We start from the raw sequence: 15,762 nt of genomic DNA, 5'->3' as shown, positions 1-15,762 counted from the left end.
ACACTGATCAATAGCTCGTTCTCATCGGGTAAAGAAGAAAAAAAACTTTACAAGTGACACATTAAGAGCTTTGAGATCTTTAAGTGAAGATAACATTCACATAACAAGCGTTTGAAGTCACTCATTTACACCTGCTTTATAATCTCTATATCAGAGCAATCACACCGTTATTCTCAAAAGCCCCAGTTCATCATGAGTCACTTCATGTTTCATTCCTCCCGTTACTTCTGTTAAATAACATCTCTTTGAGGCAGCATTTGCAGAAGAAAGGATGTTTTGACACTTAACACGGGTGAACCCACCTGTCTTTTTGCTCGGTCTCTGCTGTCTCTCTCTTTATTCGCAAGAACTGCTTGCAAGTCCACGTGAACAATAGGCGGAGTCAGTGAATGTTCCCGTTGTCTGCAGCAGCCAATCAGAGTCGAGCGACCCAGAGGTCGTATAAATAAACCCAGCTTCTCGTTTCGTCTCAGTAAACCAACTAAACATCTAGGAGTTGTTAACAGAGAAGAGCTTCGGATTGTTCAGCCTACCTACTTTATCCGTGAAAGGCAAGATTTCCTTGTTTGCAGTTGGTTGACTTCGACATTACGTCTGCGGCATATTTGGATATTTCGTTATAGTTTCCATTCAAAGCTTTGGATATTTTAGTTTAACCAAAATGCGCCTGATCCAGAACATGTCTACCATTGCGGAGTACCCGAGTGCTGAATGCCCGTCCAGCCGGGTCATTAAGATCGCAGTTATAGGAGCCAGCGGGGTTGGGAAAACCGGTATGTTTGTGGACCTGTTTTCTTTGAAAACATCTGTAGCATTTTAACATGGATTTTAGGCTACTAATGTAATCTGAACAGTAATATTTGTAGTGAAATGGATGTCTTCTGGTCATGTATATTAATGTATTTTTTTATCTCTGTGCAGCACTGGTGGTTCGTTTCCTTACCAAGCGATTTATCGGTGACTACGAGAGAAACGTCGGTGAGTTTTTAATCTTTCTAAGACCAATCAAACTTAGTTATTAACATACATTCATAATAAAATGTAATGTTTACAAAATATTAAAGTTTACCTCGCTTTATTACAGGAAACCTGTACTCCAGAGAGGTGCAGATCGACGGAGATAAAGTAGCTATTCAAGTTCAAGACACACCGGGAGTTCAAGTAAGTTTGCTCGACATGTAAAGTTTTTTTTCATGATATTTACGCCACATTTGTTGGACCGTTATGTGAGTTTTAGTGCGTTCCCACGCTGTTTCTTCACGGGTGACATTTGTAGAAAGATCGCATACCTTCGCCTTTTGTCTTAGCTTTTCTTTTGTGTTTCTCGGCGTTTGTGTTTAACACACGGGGTTAATTGGCCAGCGGGATGCCCGCTGTTGCACTATATAAAGTGCGCGTCCACGTACCGCAGCGTTGCTTGAAGGAAGCGCGTTCACGCACCGCAGCTGTCTGCCTGAGGGAAGCGCTTTTTCGAAGCAGTGGTTTAGGATGTTTTGCTGTTTCAGCAGCACCCAGCGAGTTCAAGGACATGAATAACCGCCTGAGAACAGTTACAGTAGCCCAACCCTGTTAAATTACCCCTCGGCTTTCAAAATTGGAGAATGGTTTTAATTCAATTACAGGCGACTCCTCTCAAGAAGGCTTTAGTCAGAGATTTCAGTGCCAAGTTTGGCAGGCGAGCCTGGTTCATTTTCTGAAGCAGGCAGTCGTCCAAAACCGCAGAATGGCTTATTTTCGGACCGGGGTGAAAGATTGTAAGTCTAGCCGGGGATTTTTCCCAGTTTGGTGTAACTGCTATTGAAGCCAAAAGAAAACGCTCTTTCCCATCGCTTTAAGGAAACATTATAGTCTACAGAGCTCACACCTCATTAGTCTGTAAGCGTAGCCAAAAGCATTGCATAAATGAAGAAATATGTGATGAAAATCCATATTAAGTACATACATTTTAAAGAGAAATGTATTTGAAAGCTTGACAAATTTCTAACTTCAATGTCTTTTTGTTTTTCAAGTGAATGCCAATGGATTGAGCTGCACTGATCACGTCGCCCGCTCCATTCAGTGGGCAGACGCTGTAGTTATGGTCTATTCTGTGACAGACTGTCGAAGCTTTGACCTCATTGGCCAGCTCCACCAGCTCGTTAGCCGCACTCACACGGACCGGTCCGGCACCTTTCCGATCATCCTGGTTGCCAACAAAGCCGACCTTCTCCACGTGAGGCGGGTGGATGCTCAAGAAGGTCCGCTGTTGGCCTCTGCGTTAGGCTGCTCCTTCTATGAAGTGTCTGCTAGCGAGGACTACAGCCAAGTCCAAGGTGCCTTCCAAAGATTGTGCATGGATTTGGCCAAGCAGCAGCCTCCGATCGTGCAGTCTCAGATGGCCATCAATGCATCTTCGTGTGGGACAGAAAAGAAAAGATCCCCTCTCATCCCACGACCCAAATCCCCCAACATGCAGGACTTGAAGAGGCGCTTCAAACAGGTGCTGTCTGCCAAGGTCCGTACCGTCACTTCCGTGTGAAGGTTTGAGGAAGGAATGTTCCTGAAAAAAAGCCAAAGAAGCGGACAAGTGCGGGATTGAGAGAGGAGGCTCTAAAGAGAAGGGATCTTGAGAGCGACAATGCTGAATGTATAGATCTCGCTCCTTTGAAGTCCCCAGGTCCTGTTGTTGATCGCAGACCAGCTACAAACAGAGGCCTTTGAACCTTGACCTCTGATTGTGCCACGGTTGCCGAAAACAGAGGCTGTAACCTTAGCCTGGTTAACACTCGACAATCTCAGTGGTACTTGTTGCTGTCACGTATAGCTATGTGGACACAGCTGAATTCTGGGAGATGTTTTGGCGCCTTAAAGATGGACAGTGATGGACATGAACTGAATGAAACGCATACACTATTAAAATACACTTTGATGCCTTACCTGTGAATTTTTAGATGCGTTCTCATGGCAACAGAGACCGAAGGCCACATGACTATTTTAAGAATTGCATTTCTGAAAGGCAAGAGAGTTTTTTATGTGGTCAAGGCTCTCACCTCTTCCTGCAGAGGCGGTCTGAATGCAGGCATTGTTAAAGGATAAGGCACTCAAACTAGGCAAACAAAAGTGTGTGTGTTTATCTCTTGCTCCGTCTACAGTCCAATTCATGTGTACGAGGTCAGAATTTTTCTTCTGGTTTTGTGTAAAATTGTACTTTGTGCCACTTTTCTATGGTGGAATAGAAGACTTGTTTTGTAAATGCACTTTAAAAAAGCCAAGGGGCTAGAGCTCAGAGTTATTTATTTATTTGATCATTTTGGAAATAAAGATTTTTAAGAAACACTTTACTGGTTCTGACTTTTTTATTCATTTGTTATTAGTTGATCCAGAACATTCACATATACACACATTACGTAATTTATCCTGTATAAACTGACTCACGATTGGACGATGTCTGTGTGTGAATTATCATTTAATAAAAAATATTTTTTTAGATTTGGAGGCTTTACATTATCATCATGTAATGTTTATAACCACAGCCACAGTGTACACTAAACTGGCATTCCCGGCCTATGATATACATTTAAAATATTGACCTTACCCTACACTGTAAAAAAAAATCCGTAGAAATTGCAGCTGGGTTGCCGGTAACTTACCGTGGATTTGGGTGTATGTTTTTGGTGGCAACATTTTGTTCGAGGTTGAATGAACATTTAACATTTGCAGGTCTTTGTCTTTACAGAGTAAAACTAAAAGAACAGCATCAGGCAAAACATTCTGGGAAACAAAATCTGAAGCAAAAAACAGAAAAAGGTTGATGATGATTTCTGTTTCCCAGAATGCTTTGCATGAGGCTGTTGTTGTATGGTTTTATTCTGTAAAGATAAAGACTTGTTGATGTTTGGAATTTATTTAACTTTGAACAGACTATTGCCAGTAAATAACATAAATGTAAATCTACGGTAAATTACCGGCAACCCAGCTGCAATAACATTGACATTTTTACGGACTTTTTTTTACAGTGTATGACAAATAGTGTATGCCCTACCAAGACCCAAATTTACTTCTAACAAAACTAAATGGTCTTATGGTCTATTAAAAGCATTAGACATTTAAACAATAGGCCGGTTTCCTGGACAGGGCTTATCCTAGTCTAGGGATGGGACGATTACCGGTTTCGCAATTAACCACGATAAAATGTCCTGCCGATTAGTATTATCATTTAAAATGTAATTATCATTACAACCGTGTTTGATACCGTGATTTAGAAAACTCGCTGTAAATCCTGTCCAGCCAGAATCAGTTTGACGCAGACGTGCACATGCAACATAGTTTTTTGCACAAGAAGGCATTTAAGTGATAATGTATTGTATTAATGCACGGTAAACTTATTAGACAGATTAATTTATTTTTTACCTCAGAAATAATTTCAGGGACATGAAATAATAAATTGTGATTTTCAAAAATAAAACTTTTTTTTACTATTTTCAGTGTGTGTACACTGCAAAAAATGATTTTCAAGATAAAGTTTTCTTAGTATTTTTGTTTTGTTTTCAGTAAAAATATCCAAAAATTCTTAAATGAAGATGGTTTTTCTTGTTGAGCAAAACGACCCAAGAAAATAAGTCTAGTTTTTAGAACAAACATATCAAATTTAAGTGATTTTGTGCACAAAACAAGCAAAAAAACTGCCAATTGGGTTAGCAAATTTTTCTTGAATTTTTCTTGAATTTAGTGTTCAAGATTTTTTTGCTTACCCCATTGGCAGATTGTTTTGCTTATTTTATGCACAAAATCACTTGAATTTGATATTTTTGGTCTAAAAACTAGACTTATTTTCTTCGGTCGTTTTGCTCATCAAGAAAAGCATCTTAATTTAAGAATTTTTTATATTTTTACTGAAAACAAGACAAAAATACTAGAATTTTTTCTTAATAATAATTTTTTTTTGCAGTGTATCAGTTCTTTTCGAACTTTTCCATCTCATTTTAGCAAAACCATGATAATATTGATAACAGTGATAACTTTGGTCACTATAATCATGATATGAAACTTTTATACCGTCCCATCCCTATCCCAGACGAAAATATATGTTTGAGCTGCCTTAATTTAAAAACATCTTGCCCTGACATATCTTAACATATATCAATCCCATTGTTTTATCTCAGTATTTTTTTGTAAGGTATGTTTGTAAAAACTACTTTAATGTCCAAATATAACTAAGGCAGAGTCCTGGATTAGTTTAAACCCTGTCCGGAAAACTACTCCTATGAAATTTAAAATTTAGCCCTTTTGTTACACCCTGCTGGTATAATTGTGAAACACAAACTCAAAACTATTAAGTGTAAAAAAAAATACTGTGTGAGTGCGTTTGCACGCCAAATGGTGCAAATGGCGTCTACGAAGGACACTTCAAAATAGTTGTAACTTTGTTTCCAACTAAATTCCCCACAAAACTACATTAAAAAGTGTTGTCCGAATGACCATTATGTTTCAGATCTACACTCCTACACCCACTGAATCGCTGACTGGGGTGGTAAAAGCCTTGGGGAATAGGGATGATCATGTATGAATGGAAACTACCCAAAGTGAGAGAAGAAAAGAGATATTTGCTCTAAAAGATCTCCCCTCCTTTTTTGACCTCTGCCCTCTTTCCATCTGTCACTACCTGTCACCAGAATGCTCCACAATACTACTGAATTGGGTGAAAGATGAGGGAAAAAATGTACTGAGCATCAAAGTGCAGAATCTGTTCAATCTGTTGCCAACACTGTATGTGCATGTTGTTTTCATCACATATGCGAGAGAGCAAAATGTGCAAGATTTGTGCTGACTGTGTGATTTCCATTCAGCGCATTCATGCTTACACACATTAACATTACACACTTGAGTAGGGACAAGTATAAACACTTAAGAAATAACATTTACTGGTCACATGCAACAACATGTAAAGTTTTGGAATGGGAAGAAAAAACAAGAGCTTGTTGTATATGAGTCTAAATCATTTTTAATGATCTCTTTCACTTAAATATCCCAAACACTATTCAGATCAGATAGCTCACAGTACATGGGTAAAGATCTTGGGTTGGACTGAATGTATTCAACAGTGTGAGTGTATGCGATCAGTGCCTTCATACTCCAATGTCAAGTTTGAGTCTGTCTGTGTTGAAGAGTAAGTGAGGAACATCTGAAGGTCTCAGCAATCTAGTGGACATTACTAGTACCTGAGAAAAGACAGAAGAAACAGATTAGACAGTCCACACGCACGCACGCACACACACAATCTAATCATCAGACTCAAATGGTCTATTGATTGAGCCCCCTATAGTATTTCTTGAAAACAACATACAGTAGAAATCATTGAATAGAGAGGAATAGTTGCAAAACTAATGAAAGGACATTGTGGGTAGAAACTATTGAAGTAGGAATGATTCTCCTTTCAGGGCAACTGGTATGAATGCAACATTGAGTACTTCTAAGAAAGGACAAATCACTTGGATGTGTCAAAGTTTGTGGGTTTGTGGGATCAAATCTTTGAAAGATATTTTGCCTGAAGCACTTCAGGCAGTTCCGAGTAAAAATGGACAATAAGAGTTCTTCAAAGCTTTGCTAGTTGGAAAGGTTTTGTAATAAACATGTTTTTATTCTTCAAAGTGAGCAATTTTCTACTAATGTCTATTTATTTTATTACTACAGTACAAGCGTCTTTAGTCTTCTGGTCTGTGCAGTCTACACCAATTTTCTATTCATTTCTGTAGTGTTGTGCTGCGAAGAATGAGCTGTTACTTGTCTATTATTGTGGGGTTGAGTATAGATAAATTCAACCCTGGACTGTATGTACTGTAATAATAACAACAACTGTGATTGGATGCTTAACATGTCAATCAGCTGCTCTCTTCCTGTCTAATTGGGAAGTTATTTGCTATAATAAGTTGCAAAGTATACTTTATGAGATGTTCAAAAGCTTTGCTATTCTAAAATACTGTTTTACATGAGCTATAGGTTTTATAAATGAATAATATTCCATCTGACTACAAAGTCAAAGCGCAGTAACTAAGCATTTGGTCAAAATTGAGTTAAGGGTTGAAATGGGCTTTGTGAGATCTGTTGTGTCTTCTGACAAAGGCTCCTGGTTCAATTTTGTCCCATTTCAGAGAAACGTGTGTGCCAAAATTGCATTAACAAGTTTGACTGGCTGGTGTAAAAAACTTTAAGGGCATTTTTGTTCAGTTTCAGTGTTTGCGTAGTTACTGCACTAAGCCTTTGTAGGGCAGTATAGCTGTTGGCGCATGTACTGAGGTAAGTGCGTGCTTTATATTGTATGGTGGAAAGATGAAGATTATGTGGAAATTGATTAAAAAAACACTTCAGAAGAGCTTTACAGAGTGATCAGTTTATGTCGCTCATGTAATGTCTCAACAACAGCATGGCTTATTGGTCAAGTGTGGCACAGATGCCCTATATTCCTTATGTATTCTATCACACACGCTCACACACTCCAAGGGTCTACTCTCTGCTTTCATCATTTTTGATTATTCATGACATGAATAATATGTATGACACACACAAACCTCAAAAACACCCACGGCACCTGGGCAGGCTTTCTTATGCGAGCACGCTCTCGCACACATGTGGATGCTCTGTTCGAGTGAATTCATGCAGGCACATGCGGTGCCACTGTGTGTGACTGGTGGGTCAGACAAAGCCTTTCCCTGTGGTTCGTTGAATGAATGAGTGAGACTGAATAATAATCAGGCAATTAGTGAGTGACATCCAGGTGGATCTCAAAGAAGAGCTGTCCTGCCACGTGCCACTCTGGACCCTAAACTGGCATGGAGAAACGTGTGGAACAGACAGAGAAAGGGAGCAGCCGGGGTGTATAAATAAAAGATTGTGTTGGTGAATATGTGCTTCTGGAAAACAAAACGAGTGTTTTGGCGTGCAGAAAGACGACTAGTGGATGTGAAAACTCATTATAAATGTGTACACATACTCACGCACCCACAAAACATGCACATCTCAGAGGGGAAAACACACAGCTCGTACATGTGATGCGCATCTGTATCAACATCTTCACATCAACATTTAACCCTTGTGGGTTGTTGAGGCCATTTTTAGCCATTTTTGGGTTTTTTATGTCTTAATTTGGCCACAACTTTCTCTGTGTTTCACCAAATGGAATGATTTTTGGTGACAGATATTATATTGACACACATTTTAAGAAAATGCTTTGAAATTAATAAAAAAAAACCTCAACAATATACAGTGGGAAAATGTACTACCCTTTCGGGTTGTTTGTGTACAAAAAAGGCACTAAATTAAACGACTGTAAAACTGTATCAGATATATTTTAACTTTTTTTCATAAATCTGTTAATCGCCCTCAGTAATGGTCAAAAAAGAGATAAAGTTAGAAGTGACCAAACACATCAACGTTTTTCCTATTTAAGACGAGTAGTTATACGAGCAAGTTTGGTGGTACAAAATAAAATGTAGCGCTTTTCTACGCTTTTCTTTTTGATTTAAAAGAGGAACTATATTTTATGGAGTAATAGCACTTTTGGGATTACTTCGACTCGGCGCAGTAACACCCTCCCACTCCCATTATAAGAGTGAGAAGGGGAGCGGACTTTTCACTTCTAACTTTATCTCTAAATGGTACAATTGAATGAATGGGGCTAAGCTAAATGCTATCGAAGCGTCGCAGCGCGCTCCAGCGCTTACGTGCACGCACACAGATGATAGAGGGATGTATCAACAGTTCTTAGTTAAGGTAATAACATATTTTAATATTGAAAATGAGTAGACTATTCCTTTAAGTGGTGTCACTGATTTAATGGAAAAAAAACCCCACCCAAAATGATAGATTTTCAATATAAAAAGTGATCGTGGACTGGATTTTTTTAAAACCTTTTTCACGGTCTTGGGCTTGTCAAAGTTTAGCAACACACATGCACACATACATGCACAGACTTTTTTTTGGTCACAATGTAATTTGCATGATTTATTACTCTAAAATGTGGAAAAATATGATTTGTCCTTTACACATTAGTTAACAAAGCCCACTGGAATCACAGTACCAACTGTACTAAACTGTAAATATAAGATGATGAACAAAGAATGTTACCACATTATATCCCGATTGTGTTTGTTTTGGTATATCTGCACCATGCACTGCTTGTTAGGTGGTGTGTGGTTGAACATGTATACCTTCATGAACATGCTGAAGCCAGTCTTGAGAAGGTCAGTGAGTCCTCCAGACATGTGCTCTACATCAGGACATTCACACCTGACCTGTCTGGGTGGAAGATCTCCTCTAGCACCTGCCTAAGGAACGGATGGTAGCCTATATGACACGGAGGTACAATCATGGCTTAATGCATGTGCTGGATGAATTCCTGGATAAATTCAGAGATTTTAAGAATTATGCATACAAATACTGGGAATAACCCTTTATTCACCCACTCAAACACAAACACTCCACAGGTGCCGTATGCTGATTTCAATAGATCTATTAGTATGCAAACAGGCATCTTTCTGTTTCAGAGAAAACTCTGTATTCAAGAAAAGTCCAATATGTACATGAATACAAAAAAACTAAATGCATTTACCCCTTTTAATGCATGAATGCTTTGTCAATCATTATTACAGATTTTGGTGTTTATTGATGAATAACTGCTTTGCCAAGCTAAAAGTTGGTTAGGAGAACTGTGTGAAGAGTTTTGCAAAGGTGACCTAAGTATTGAGAAATGTGTCCTAGCGTCTGTAAAAAACTGTAAAGCACATTCTGTTATATTTTATTGCAATGTTAAAATTATGTACAAGTGACATACAAATGCATATTTTTGTTAGGATTTCACTCAGTCCTGTTACCCAACACATTCCGACCTCTGAAAATGTAGGAATATCAAGAGAAAATGTAATTTTTAATTTTTCTGTTTTTTTTTTGGCCGTCTACATAGAGTTTTAGTTTTCTGGCCATCTCAATATGGTTGTCTTCATGGATTCTTCTTATAAGTTTTGCTATGGTGGTCCAGCAATGTTTTGTTTGTTATGCAAGTGAATGTGGGAGCTGATAAAAGCATGTTTAAAATTGAAGAGGCGGTTAAAGCAGTTATTATCTGCGGGAGATACAGTAACAGCAGGGGCCTGTGAAACTGAAGACCCGATAATGTGATGATTCACGATTTCCATGAATGTGAATGTAATGCGGGGTCACCTTAATCGGCCCCTAGCGTTTAACTTTACAGATATGGCACCAAAATAGTGCTATTGTTGAGCTTAACAGATCCAGGACTAAAAGCATAAGCTATTTACTCTGTCTGGTTGTTTGTTTGTTTGTTTGTTTGTGTGTGCTACACATGGAGTAGCCTAGATAAAAGTCAAGTATGTTTGTATGGTTGTGTTCGAGTATATGTGGGTGTGTGAGTGTGTCTAAAAGTGTGAAAGTGTGTCTGAAAAACAGCAATTTATGGCCCTAATAGAATTTGTTTTTACACCAAGTTGTCAGCAATGGAGGGTTTATGAATGCAATGAAATGCTTTAGCAGGACCTGACCTGTCCAACCTTACACACCCAGACACTCAGATTTCCAGTAATCGCAGATACACACTTGTCAAAGTTGTGTTTGTTACATGAATCTTCCTCTTTTCCCTGAAATCAGTACCTTGGGCTAAACATTTCATAGCTGGCCATGATGCCTCGTGCCACATGTGCCAAAGACACACCCCTGTTCATTTAATTTGCCTTAAAGAATCAACTGTGTCGTCTTGGATCTCTCTAACAGGTGTGAATCAGGTATTGAATCAGATTTTGACCTACCCAACTTACGCAAGTACGGAAAGCACAGCCTGGCACATCTACAAAAAATAATTGACAATGTCCATAATAATTCTCTGGTACCAAGCTCCTCCCACTCTCTGCACGACCATATAAGGGCAGATACAGAGGAAAGCACTTTGTTTATAACAGAAGCATCTAAATGATTCATCAAATAACATTTGGCCTTTAAACTGCTCATCGGTGAGCGAAAACAACCTAAAATCAACACGTTATTCAGAACTTTTCAACAACATATGCTTACTGAAACAGTCACGATACACAGCCTGAATGGAAAAGACCCACATCAATCTAAATGAGTCATTTGAGATCTCACCACCGCCAACGTTGGATACTCAAATTGATTAATTGTGTTTATACCAAAAACAAAATAATTATTCGCTTTCCCAGGTCAGGGTGACACGCTTGTCAACACTTAGTTTATAAGGGACAGATGAGGTATACTGAGTCAGGCACTAATATACAAACTCAAAGTACGCCAACTGTAAACATACAAAGGAAAAAAAACATATGTGTGATTTTAGGTTGTATTCATACATTTTCAAAAATTGTGTTTATTTTGTTAACTTAACTGATGACAAACACAATGTGGCCTACTTGTTTTACAAGTATTTGTTATACAAAAGTCCACGTAAAGCGATATTCAAAATGTGGTAAGTTTGTCACACCAGAGAAAAAAATGCCAAATTTACCTCCCAGCCAAATTTGAATGATAAAAAGAGCCAAGTAAATAAAATAAGTTATCAAAATTTTTTATCAAATACTGCTACTACTAGGGGTTGCCGCGGTGACAGAATTTTCCCACCGGTTATTCGGCGCGTCACAAACCCGGTAATCCCGGTTTTACCGTGTGGGAGGGGCTTATAAATGCGCATGCAGACGTGCACATTTTACTTTCACTTTTGAATTACGCAACTGTTTAAATGCAGTGCTTGCGTACGCTGCGTTAAATCGCGTATGAATTTGCGTGCAATGCGAGCGCAACAGCTGGTTTAATTAAGTGCTTGAGTCAATGTGTGCAGGTAATTCTCACAGAACCCGCCAGTCCCAAGCAGAGCAACCGGCTACTTCGCCATATAGCGCTGCTTGAATGATGGGTTTATTATTTTTCTTGATGAAAAACACAAGAACAAAACGATCTCGGTTATATTAAACATCATATATGTATATTATAACAACAACGAGTAAGCACGCGGCTTCTGTCATCATCTAGTCAGTCAGCTTGCCTCGCACACTCTGACAGGAATAAATGAAATCTGACACCTGCGGCTCTGTGACGTGACGCGCGTTCAGCTCCGCTGTCAGCATACACACTCAGTTGTAAGCGTTTGCTCTCTCTAACGAAACTAAATGATTTAATTACACGAAAATATCAAAACGACGGTGAAAGACGGTGTCGCGGTGGGCAAGTGATCTAACCGGTGAGAGGCTGAAGCACCGGTTATCACCGTTTCACCGACCATCGCGGCAAGCCTAGCTACTACCTGAATGGATGCTCGTGATTGTGTTAAGAGGCGGGGCCATGCTAGGTGGCTCCAGTGTGTCATCGAGTCTTAAAGGAACAGTATGTAGGATTGCGGCCAAAACTGGTATTGCAATCACAAAACTTGTGGCTAAAACTGGTACTGCAATCACACAACTGGTGGCCAATACACAAAATGACAACATAAACATCAGTTGAGGGCTGCAACTCCACTTTTTAAATGACAATATCCTGGCCAGACCAATGCTGTCAGTGATATAAGTATTTGAAATGAAAATGATTTCTTAATGTCTAGTGACATATCAGGGTCATTTTATGATTAATTGATATAAATTTCTTACATACTGTTCCTTTAATTTTAGCCCTGCCCAAATAATACCGAACTCAGAAATGGAGAAAAAACTTTAAGGGTTTAACACAACAATTCAGTACTACATAGTTCACAGTCTTTGTAATGTGTTTCAGCGATACATTTTCAACATTTATCATTTGTTAAAAACAGACTGTAAATTAACCTCAATGTGACACGATCTCAAAAATTAGCAAGAAATCTGCTTTAAATAAAGAAAAATGTCTTGCTATCAAAAATCATACCAAGAGAGATGTAAAACTGATTCACCGAATCCTTACTACAACAAGAAAACGATGCATAAAGGTGTTCCATTCACAGATCTGTTATAAAAGGTTGCTTTAGCAAGACTCTAAAAATAACATGCATAAATTTAGCCTACTGATGATGCACAGCCAGTTTTAGATCAGATCTCTAAAAATGTTATATGACAGATTATTCAAACCAGTAGGTTGAAAACAAGCACACTGAGAAAGCTTGCTATTGTCAAATGACTCATTTATTTTCCTGGAGTGCACCAGTGCCTGTTAAAGAAATGGATTGTGGGTAACAAAGAGATAATGAAGAGCAGATATAGCTGTCTTGTTGCTCTGCTCGAACACACAATTGAGTCCTCATTAGTTTAGTCATATTGACTTCAAAAAGAAAAACTCTAAAACACCTGTAAATATTGTTTGCTCTCTGAAATCTTTTAAAAATAGCATGTACTATGTAATGTAATACGAATGTATTATGTAATAAAGCAAGTATGTATGCTACATTGTCATCATGTGACCACATCATTTACATTTAGGCATTTAGCAGATGCTTACTTAGATTAGGAGATTAGGAAACAATAAAGTGATTTGTCATAGGGAGGCAATAATACAATAAGTGCTTATACCAATAAGTATTCACTATACATCATGTTGTATGTGCATTTACATTATGTGCAAAAATTTATTAGTCCATTTTCTTAAAAATAAAATACAGATAATTTACTCACCACCATGTCATCCAAAATGTTGATGTCTTTCTTTGTTCAGTCGAGAAGAAATTATGTTTTTTGAGGAAAACATTACAGGATTTTTCTCATTTTAATGGACCCCAACACACCCCAACAGTTTTAATGCAGTTTAAAATTGCAGTTTCAACGCAGTTTCAAAGGACTCTAAACTATCCCAAACGAGGCATAAGGGTCTAATCTAGCGAAATGATTGTCATTTTTGACAAGAAACATAAAAATATGCACTTTTAAATCATAACTTCTCGTCTATCTCCCGCGACCTCAGGTAATTGCGTAATGCCATGGAAAGGTCACGTGTTTTCGCACATTTGCGGATCATTTTTAATAATAAATTGACACAAAGACATTAATTAGTATCATTCAACAAACAACAATGTCAGAACGGTCCTCTTTCTCCACACTTGTAAACACTGGGGCGTAGTTTCGCATACGTCATCCGTGACCTCTTGACGTGATGACGTATAACGTGATGATGTATTACGTGAGGTCGCGCTGGCGCGTCACGGGACCGGAGATAGACGAGAAGTTGTGGTTTAAAAGTGCATATTTTTTATTTTTCTTGTCAAAAATGACAATAGTTTCGCTAGATAAGACCCTTATGTCTCGTTTGAGATTGTTTAGAGTCCTTTGAAATGCCGTTGAAACTGCAATTTTAAACTGTTACGTGTTGGGGTCCATTAAAGTCCATTAAAATGAGAAAAATCCTGGAATTTTTTCCTCAAAAAACATCATTTCTTCTCGACTGAACAAAGAAAGACATGGTGGTGAGTAAATTATCTGGATTTTTTTAAGAAAATGGAAAAATCTTTTAACCTTAGCCATTGCATACTATGCACACTCCATAACGCAGAAATGGTCTGAGAAATATGACAGTATGCTATTCTGTATGTGTTCTCTGTATACCTTCACTGTTGGTTCACATTCTACCCATTTCTGTACTTTAATTAGAAAAGGATTGAACTGGCAACACAAAGGTCATGACTTCGAACACAAACAGTACTAACAAAAAGTTTAAAAAAGTATAATTTAATGCACTGTGAGTGATTTTGGATTAAAGTGTCTGATAAATGCATACATGTAAATAACAACTACAGTAAATCTAAGTAACAAGGTACTGTATTGGCTCTGCCCGTGTGTGTTTAGATTTATGAAAATACAAAACTCAAACACACACAAATGTAATATGCACAAGTAAGTTGACAGAATACATTAGCAAGGAACATTCTTGGACTGTTTGTCTCGCCAAAGTCACGCAATGTACCAAACTTCTGACCAAACTCATCTGTTTAGCATCCGACACGTCAGACACAGAGGGGGGTACGTGTGTGTATTTGTGTAAATACTCACATTTAGATGCCTGGGCTTCAGTGTTGACGTGTGGGCTTTCGTGTATGAAGCTTAAAGCTGCCAAGTGTGTGTCTCTGTGCATGTGTAAACTGATCTCTTTATAGCTGAAATGTGTCAAAAACACAATGACCACCAATGAAGACACAGCGAGGAACCTGAAATAATGCAGTCTTTGCAAACCTTGAAAAAATGCTTAAGGGAAAAAAATCTTCAAATGTTTCAGACTTTTAATGAAAAATTTTTAACTTCAACTAATAAAATATTATTGATGTATTGGCTAATTTCTGTTCCACCTTCAATGTTATGAAATTTAAAAGACACAAACAACTATGTACTGTCTGTCTTAAAGACAGTAAGGTGGGAGATTTCATTATCATGGGTGAGATTTTTCAGTTTTTTCTTTTACTTTGCTGGCAAATTATAGTCTACCAGTCAGGTGAGTACTTAGAAAATATAAAGGAGAAATAAAATTGGGAATGCATGAGGAAACGCCAGAGATGCCAAACTCAAATTTATTCCCATGAGAACATCATTAATAAGTGTCCTGATTCCATGGATACATTTTAAGACCAGTGGCCAGTTGCATAAAACTTTAAGACCTGTCTTAAAAGTTAGTGATGGATTTTTTTCTTCAAGACTGATTGTAACTGTTTTAGGTATGTTACATAGAACGGTAGATTGGTCTAATTTAAATCCAAATAATAAGACTGATTAGCCCTAACTAATTGCTAGTTAGTCAAAATCATTCTTAAGACGCAGTCTTAAC

General features: G+C 38.1%; 2 protein-coding genes across 2 annotated transcripts in view; one reads left to right on the top strand and one right to left on the bottom strand.

Moving 5' to 3' along the window:
• Positions 1–458: 458 nt before the first annotated feature.
• On the top strand, positions 459–3,315 carry rasl11b (RAS-like, family 11, member B). The gene is made up of 4 exons (XM_073855965.1): positions 459–773; positions 922–978; positions 1,085–1,163; positions 2,011–3,315. Exons 1-4 carry the CDS (start codon positions 662–664, stop codon positions 2,516–2,518), a joined length of 756 nt encoding a protein of 251 aa, XP_073712066.1. The 5' UTR covers positions 459–661; the 3' UTR covers positions 2,519–3,315.
• A 2,677-nt stretch (positions 3,316–5,992) lies between these two features.
• The window catches only part of scfd2 (sec1 family domain containing 2), a 143,006-nt gene continuing 133,236 nt past the window's right edge, over positions 5,993–15,762 (bottom strand). Inside the window, exon 9 of the mRNA XM_073855964.1 lies at positions 5,993–6,197. Coding sequence (XP_073712065.1) covers positions 6,105–6,197 — 93 coding nt within the window. The 3' untranslated portion in view covers positions 5,993–6,104. The remainder of the gene's footprint in view (positions 6,198–15,762) is intronic.

This window comes from Misgurnus anguillicaudatus, chromosome 18 (genome assembly GCF_027580225.2).
Source record: "Misgurnus anguillicaudatus chromosome 18, ASM2758022v2, whole genome shotgun sequence".
Classification (NCBI taxonomy): Eukaryota; Metazoa; Chordata; class Actinopteri; order Cypriniformes; family Cobitidae; genus Misgurnus; species Misgurnus anguillicaudatus.
The sequence above is the reverse complement of the archived record's forward strand: the minus strand, read 5'-3'. Positions and strand labels throughout refer to the sequence as shown.

Excerpts from the sequence above, each read along its gene's own strand:
- rasl11b (XM_073855965.1), top strand. The coding sequence starts at position 662 with ATGCGCCTGATCCAGAACATGTCTACCATTGCGGAGTACCCGAGTGCT. Across the intron at positions 774-921 it reads CAGCGGGGTTGGGAAAACCG|CACTGGTGGTTCGTTTCCTT; the intron begins GTATGTTTGTGG and ends ATCTCTGTGCAG. Across the intron at positions 979-1,084 it reads TGACTACGAGAGAAACGTCG|GAAACCTGTACTCCAGAGAG; the intron begins GTGAGTTTTTAA and ends GCTTTATTACAG.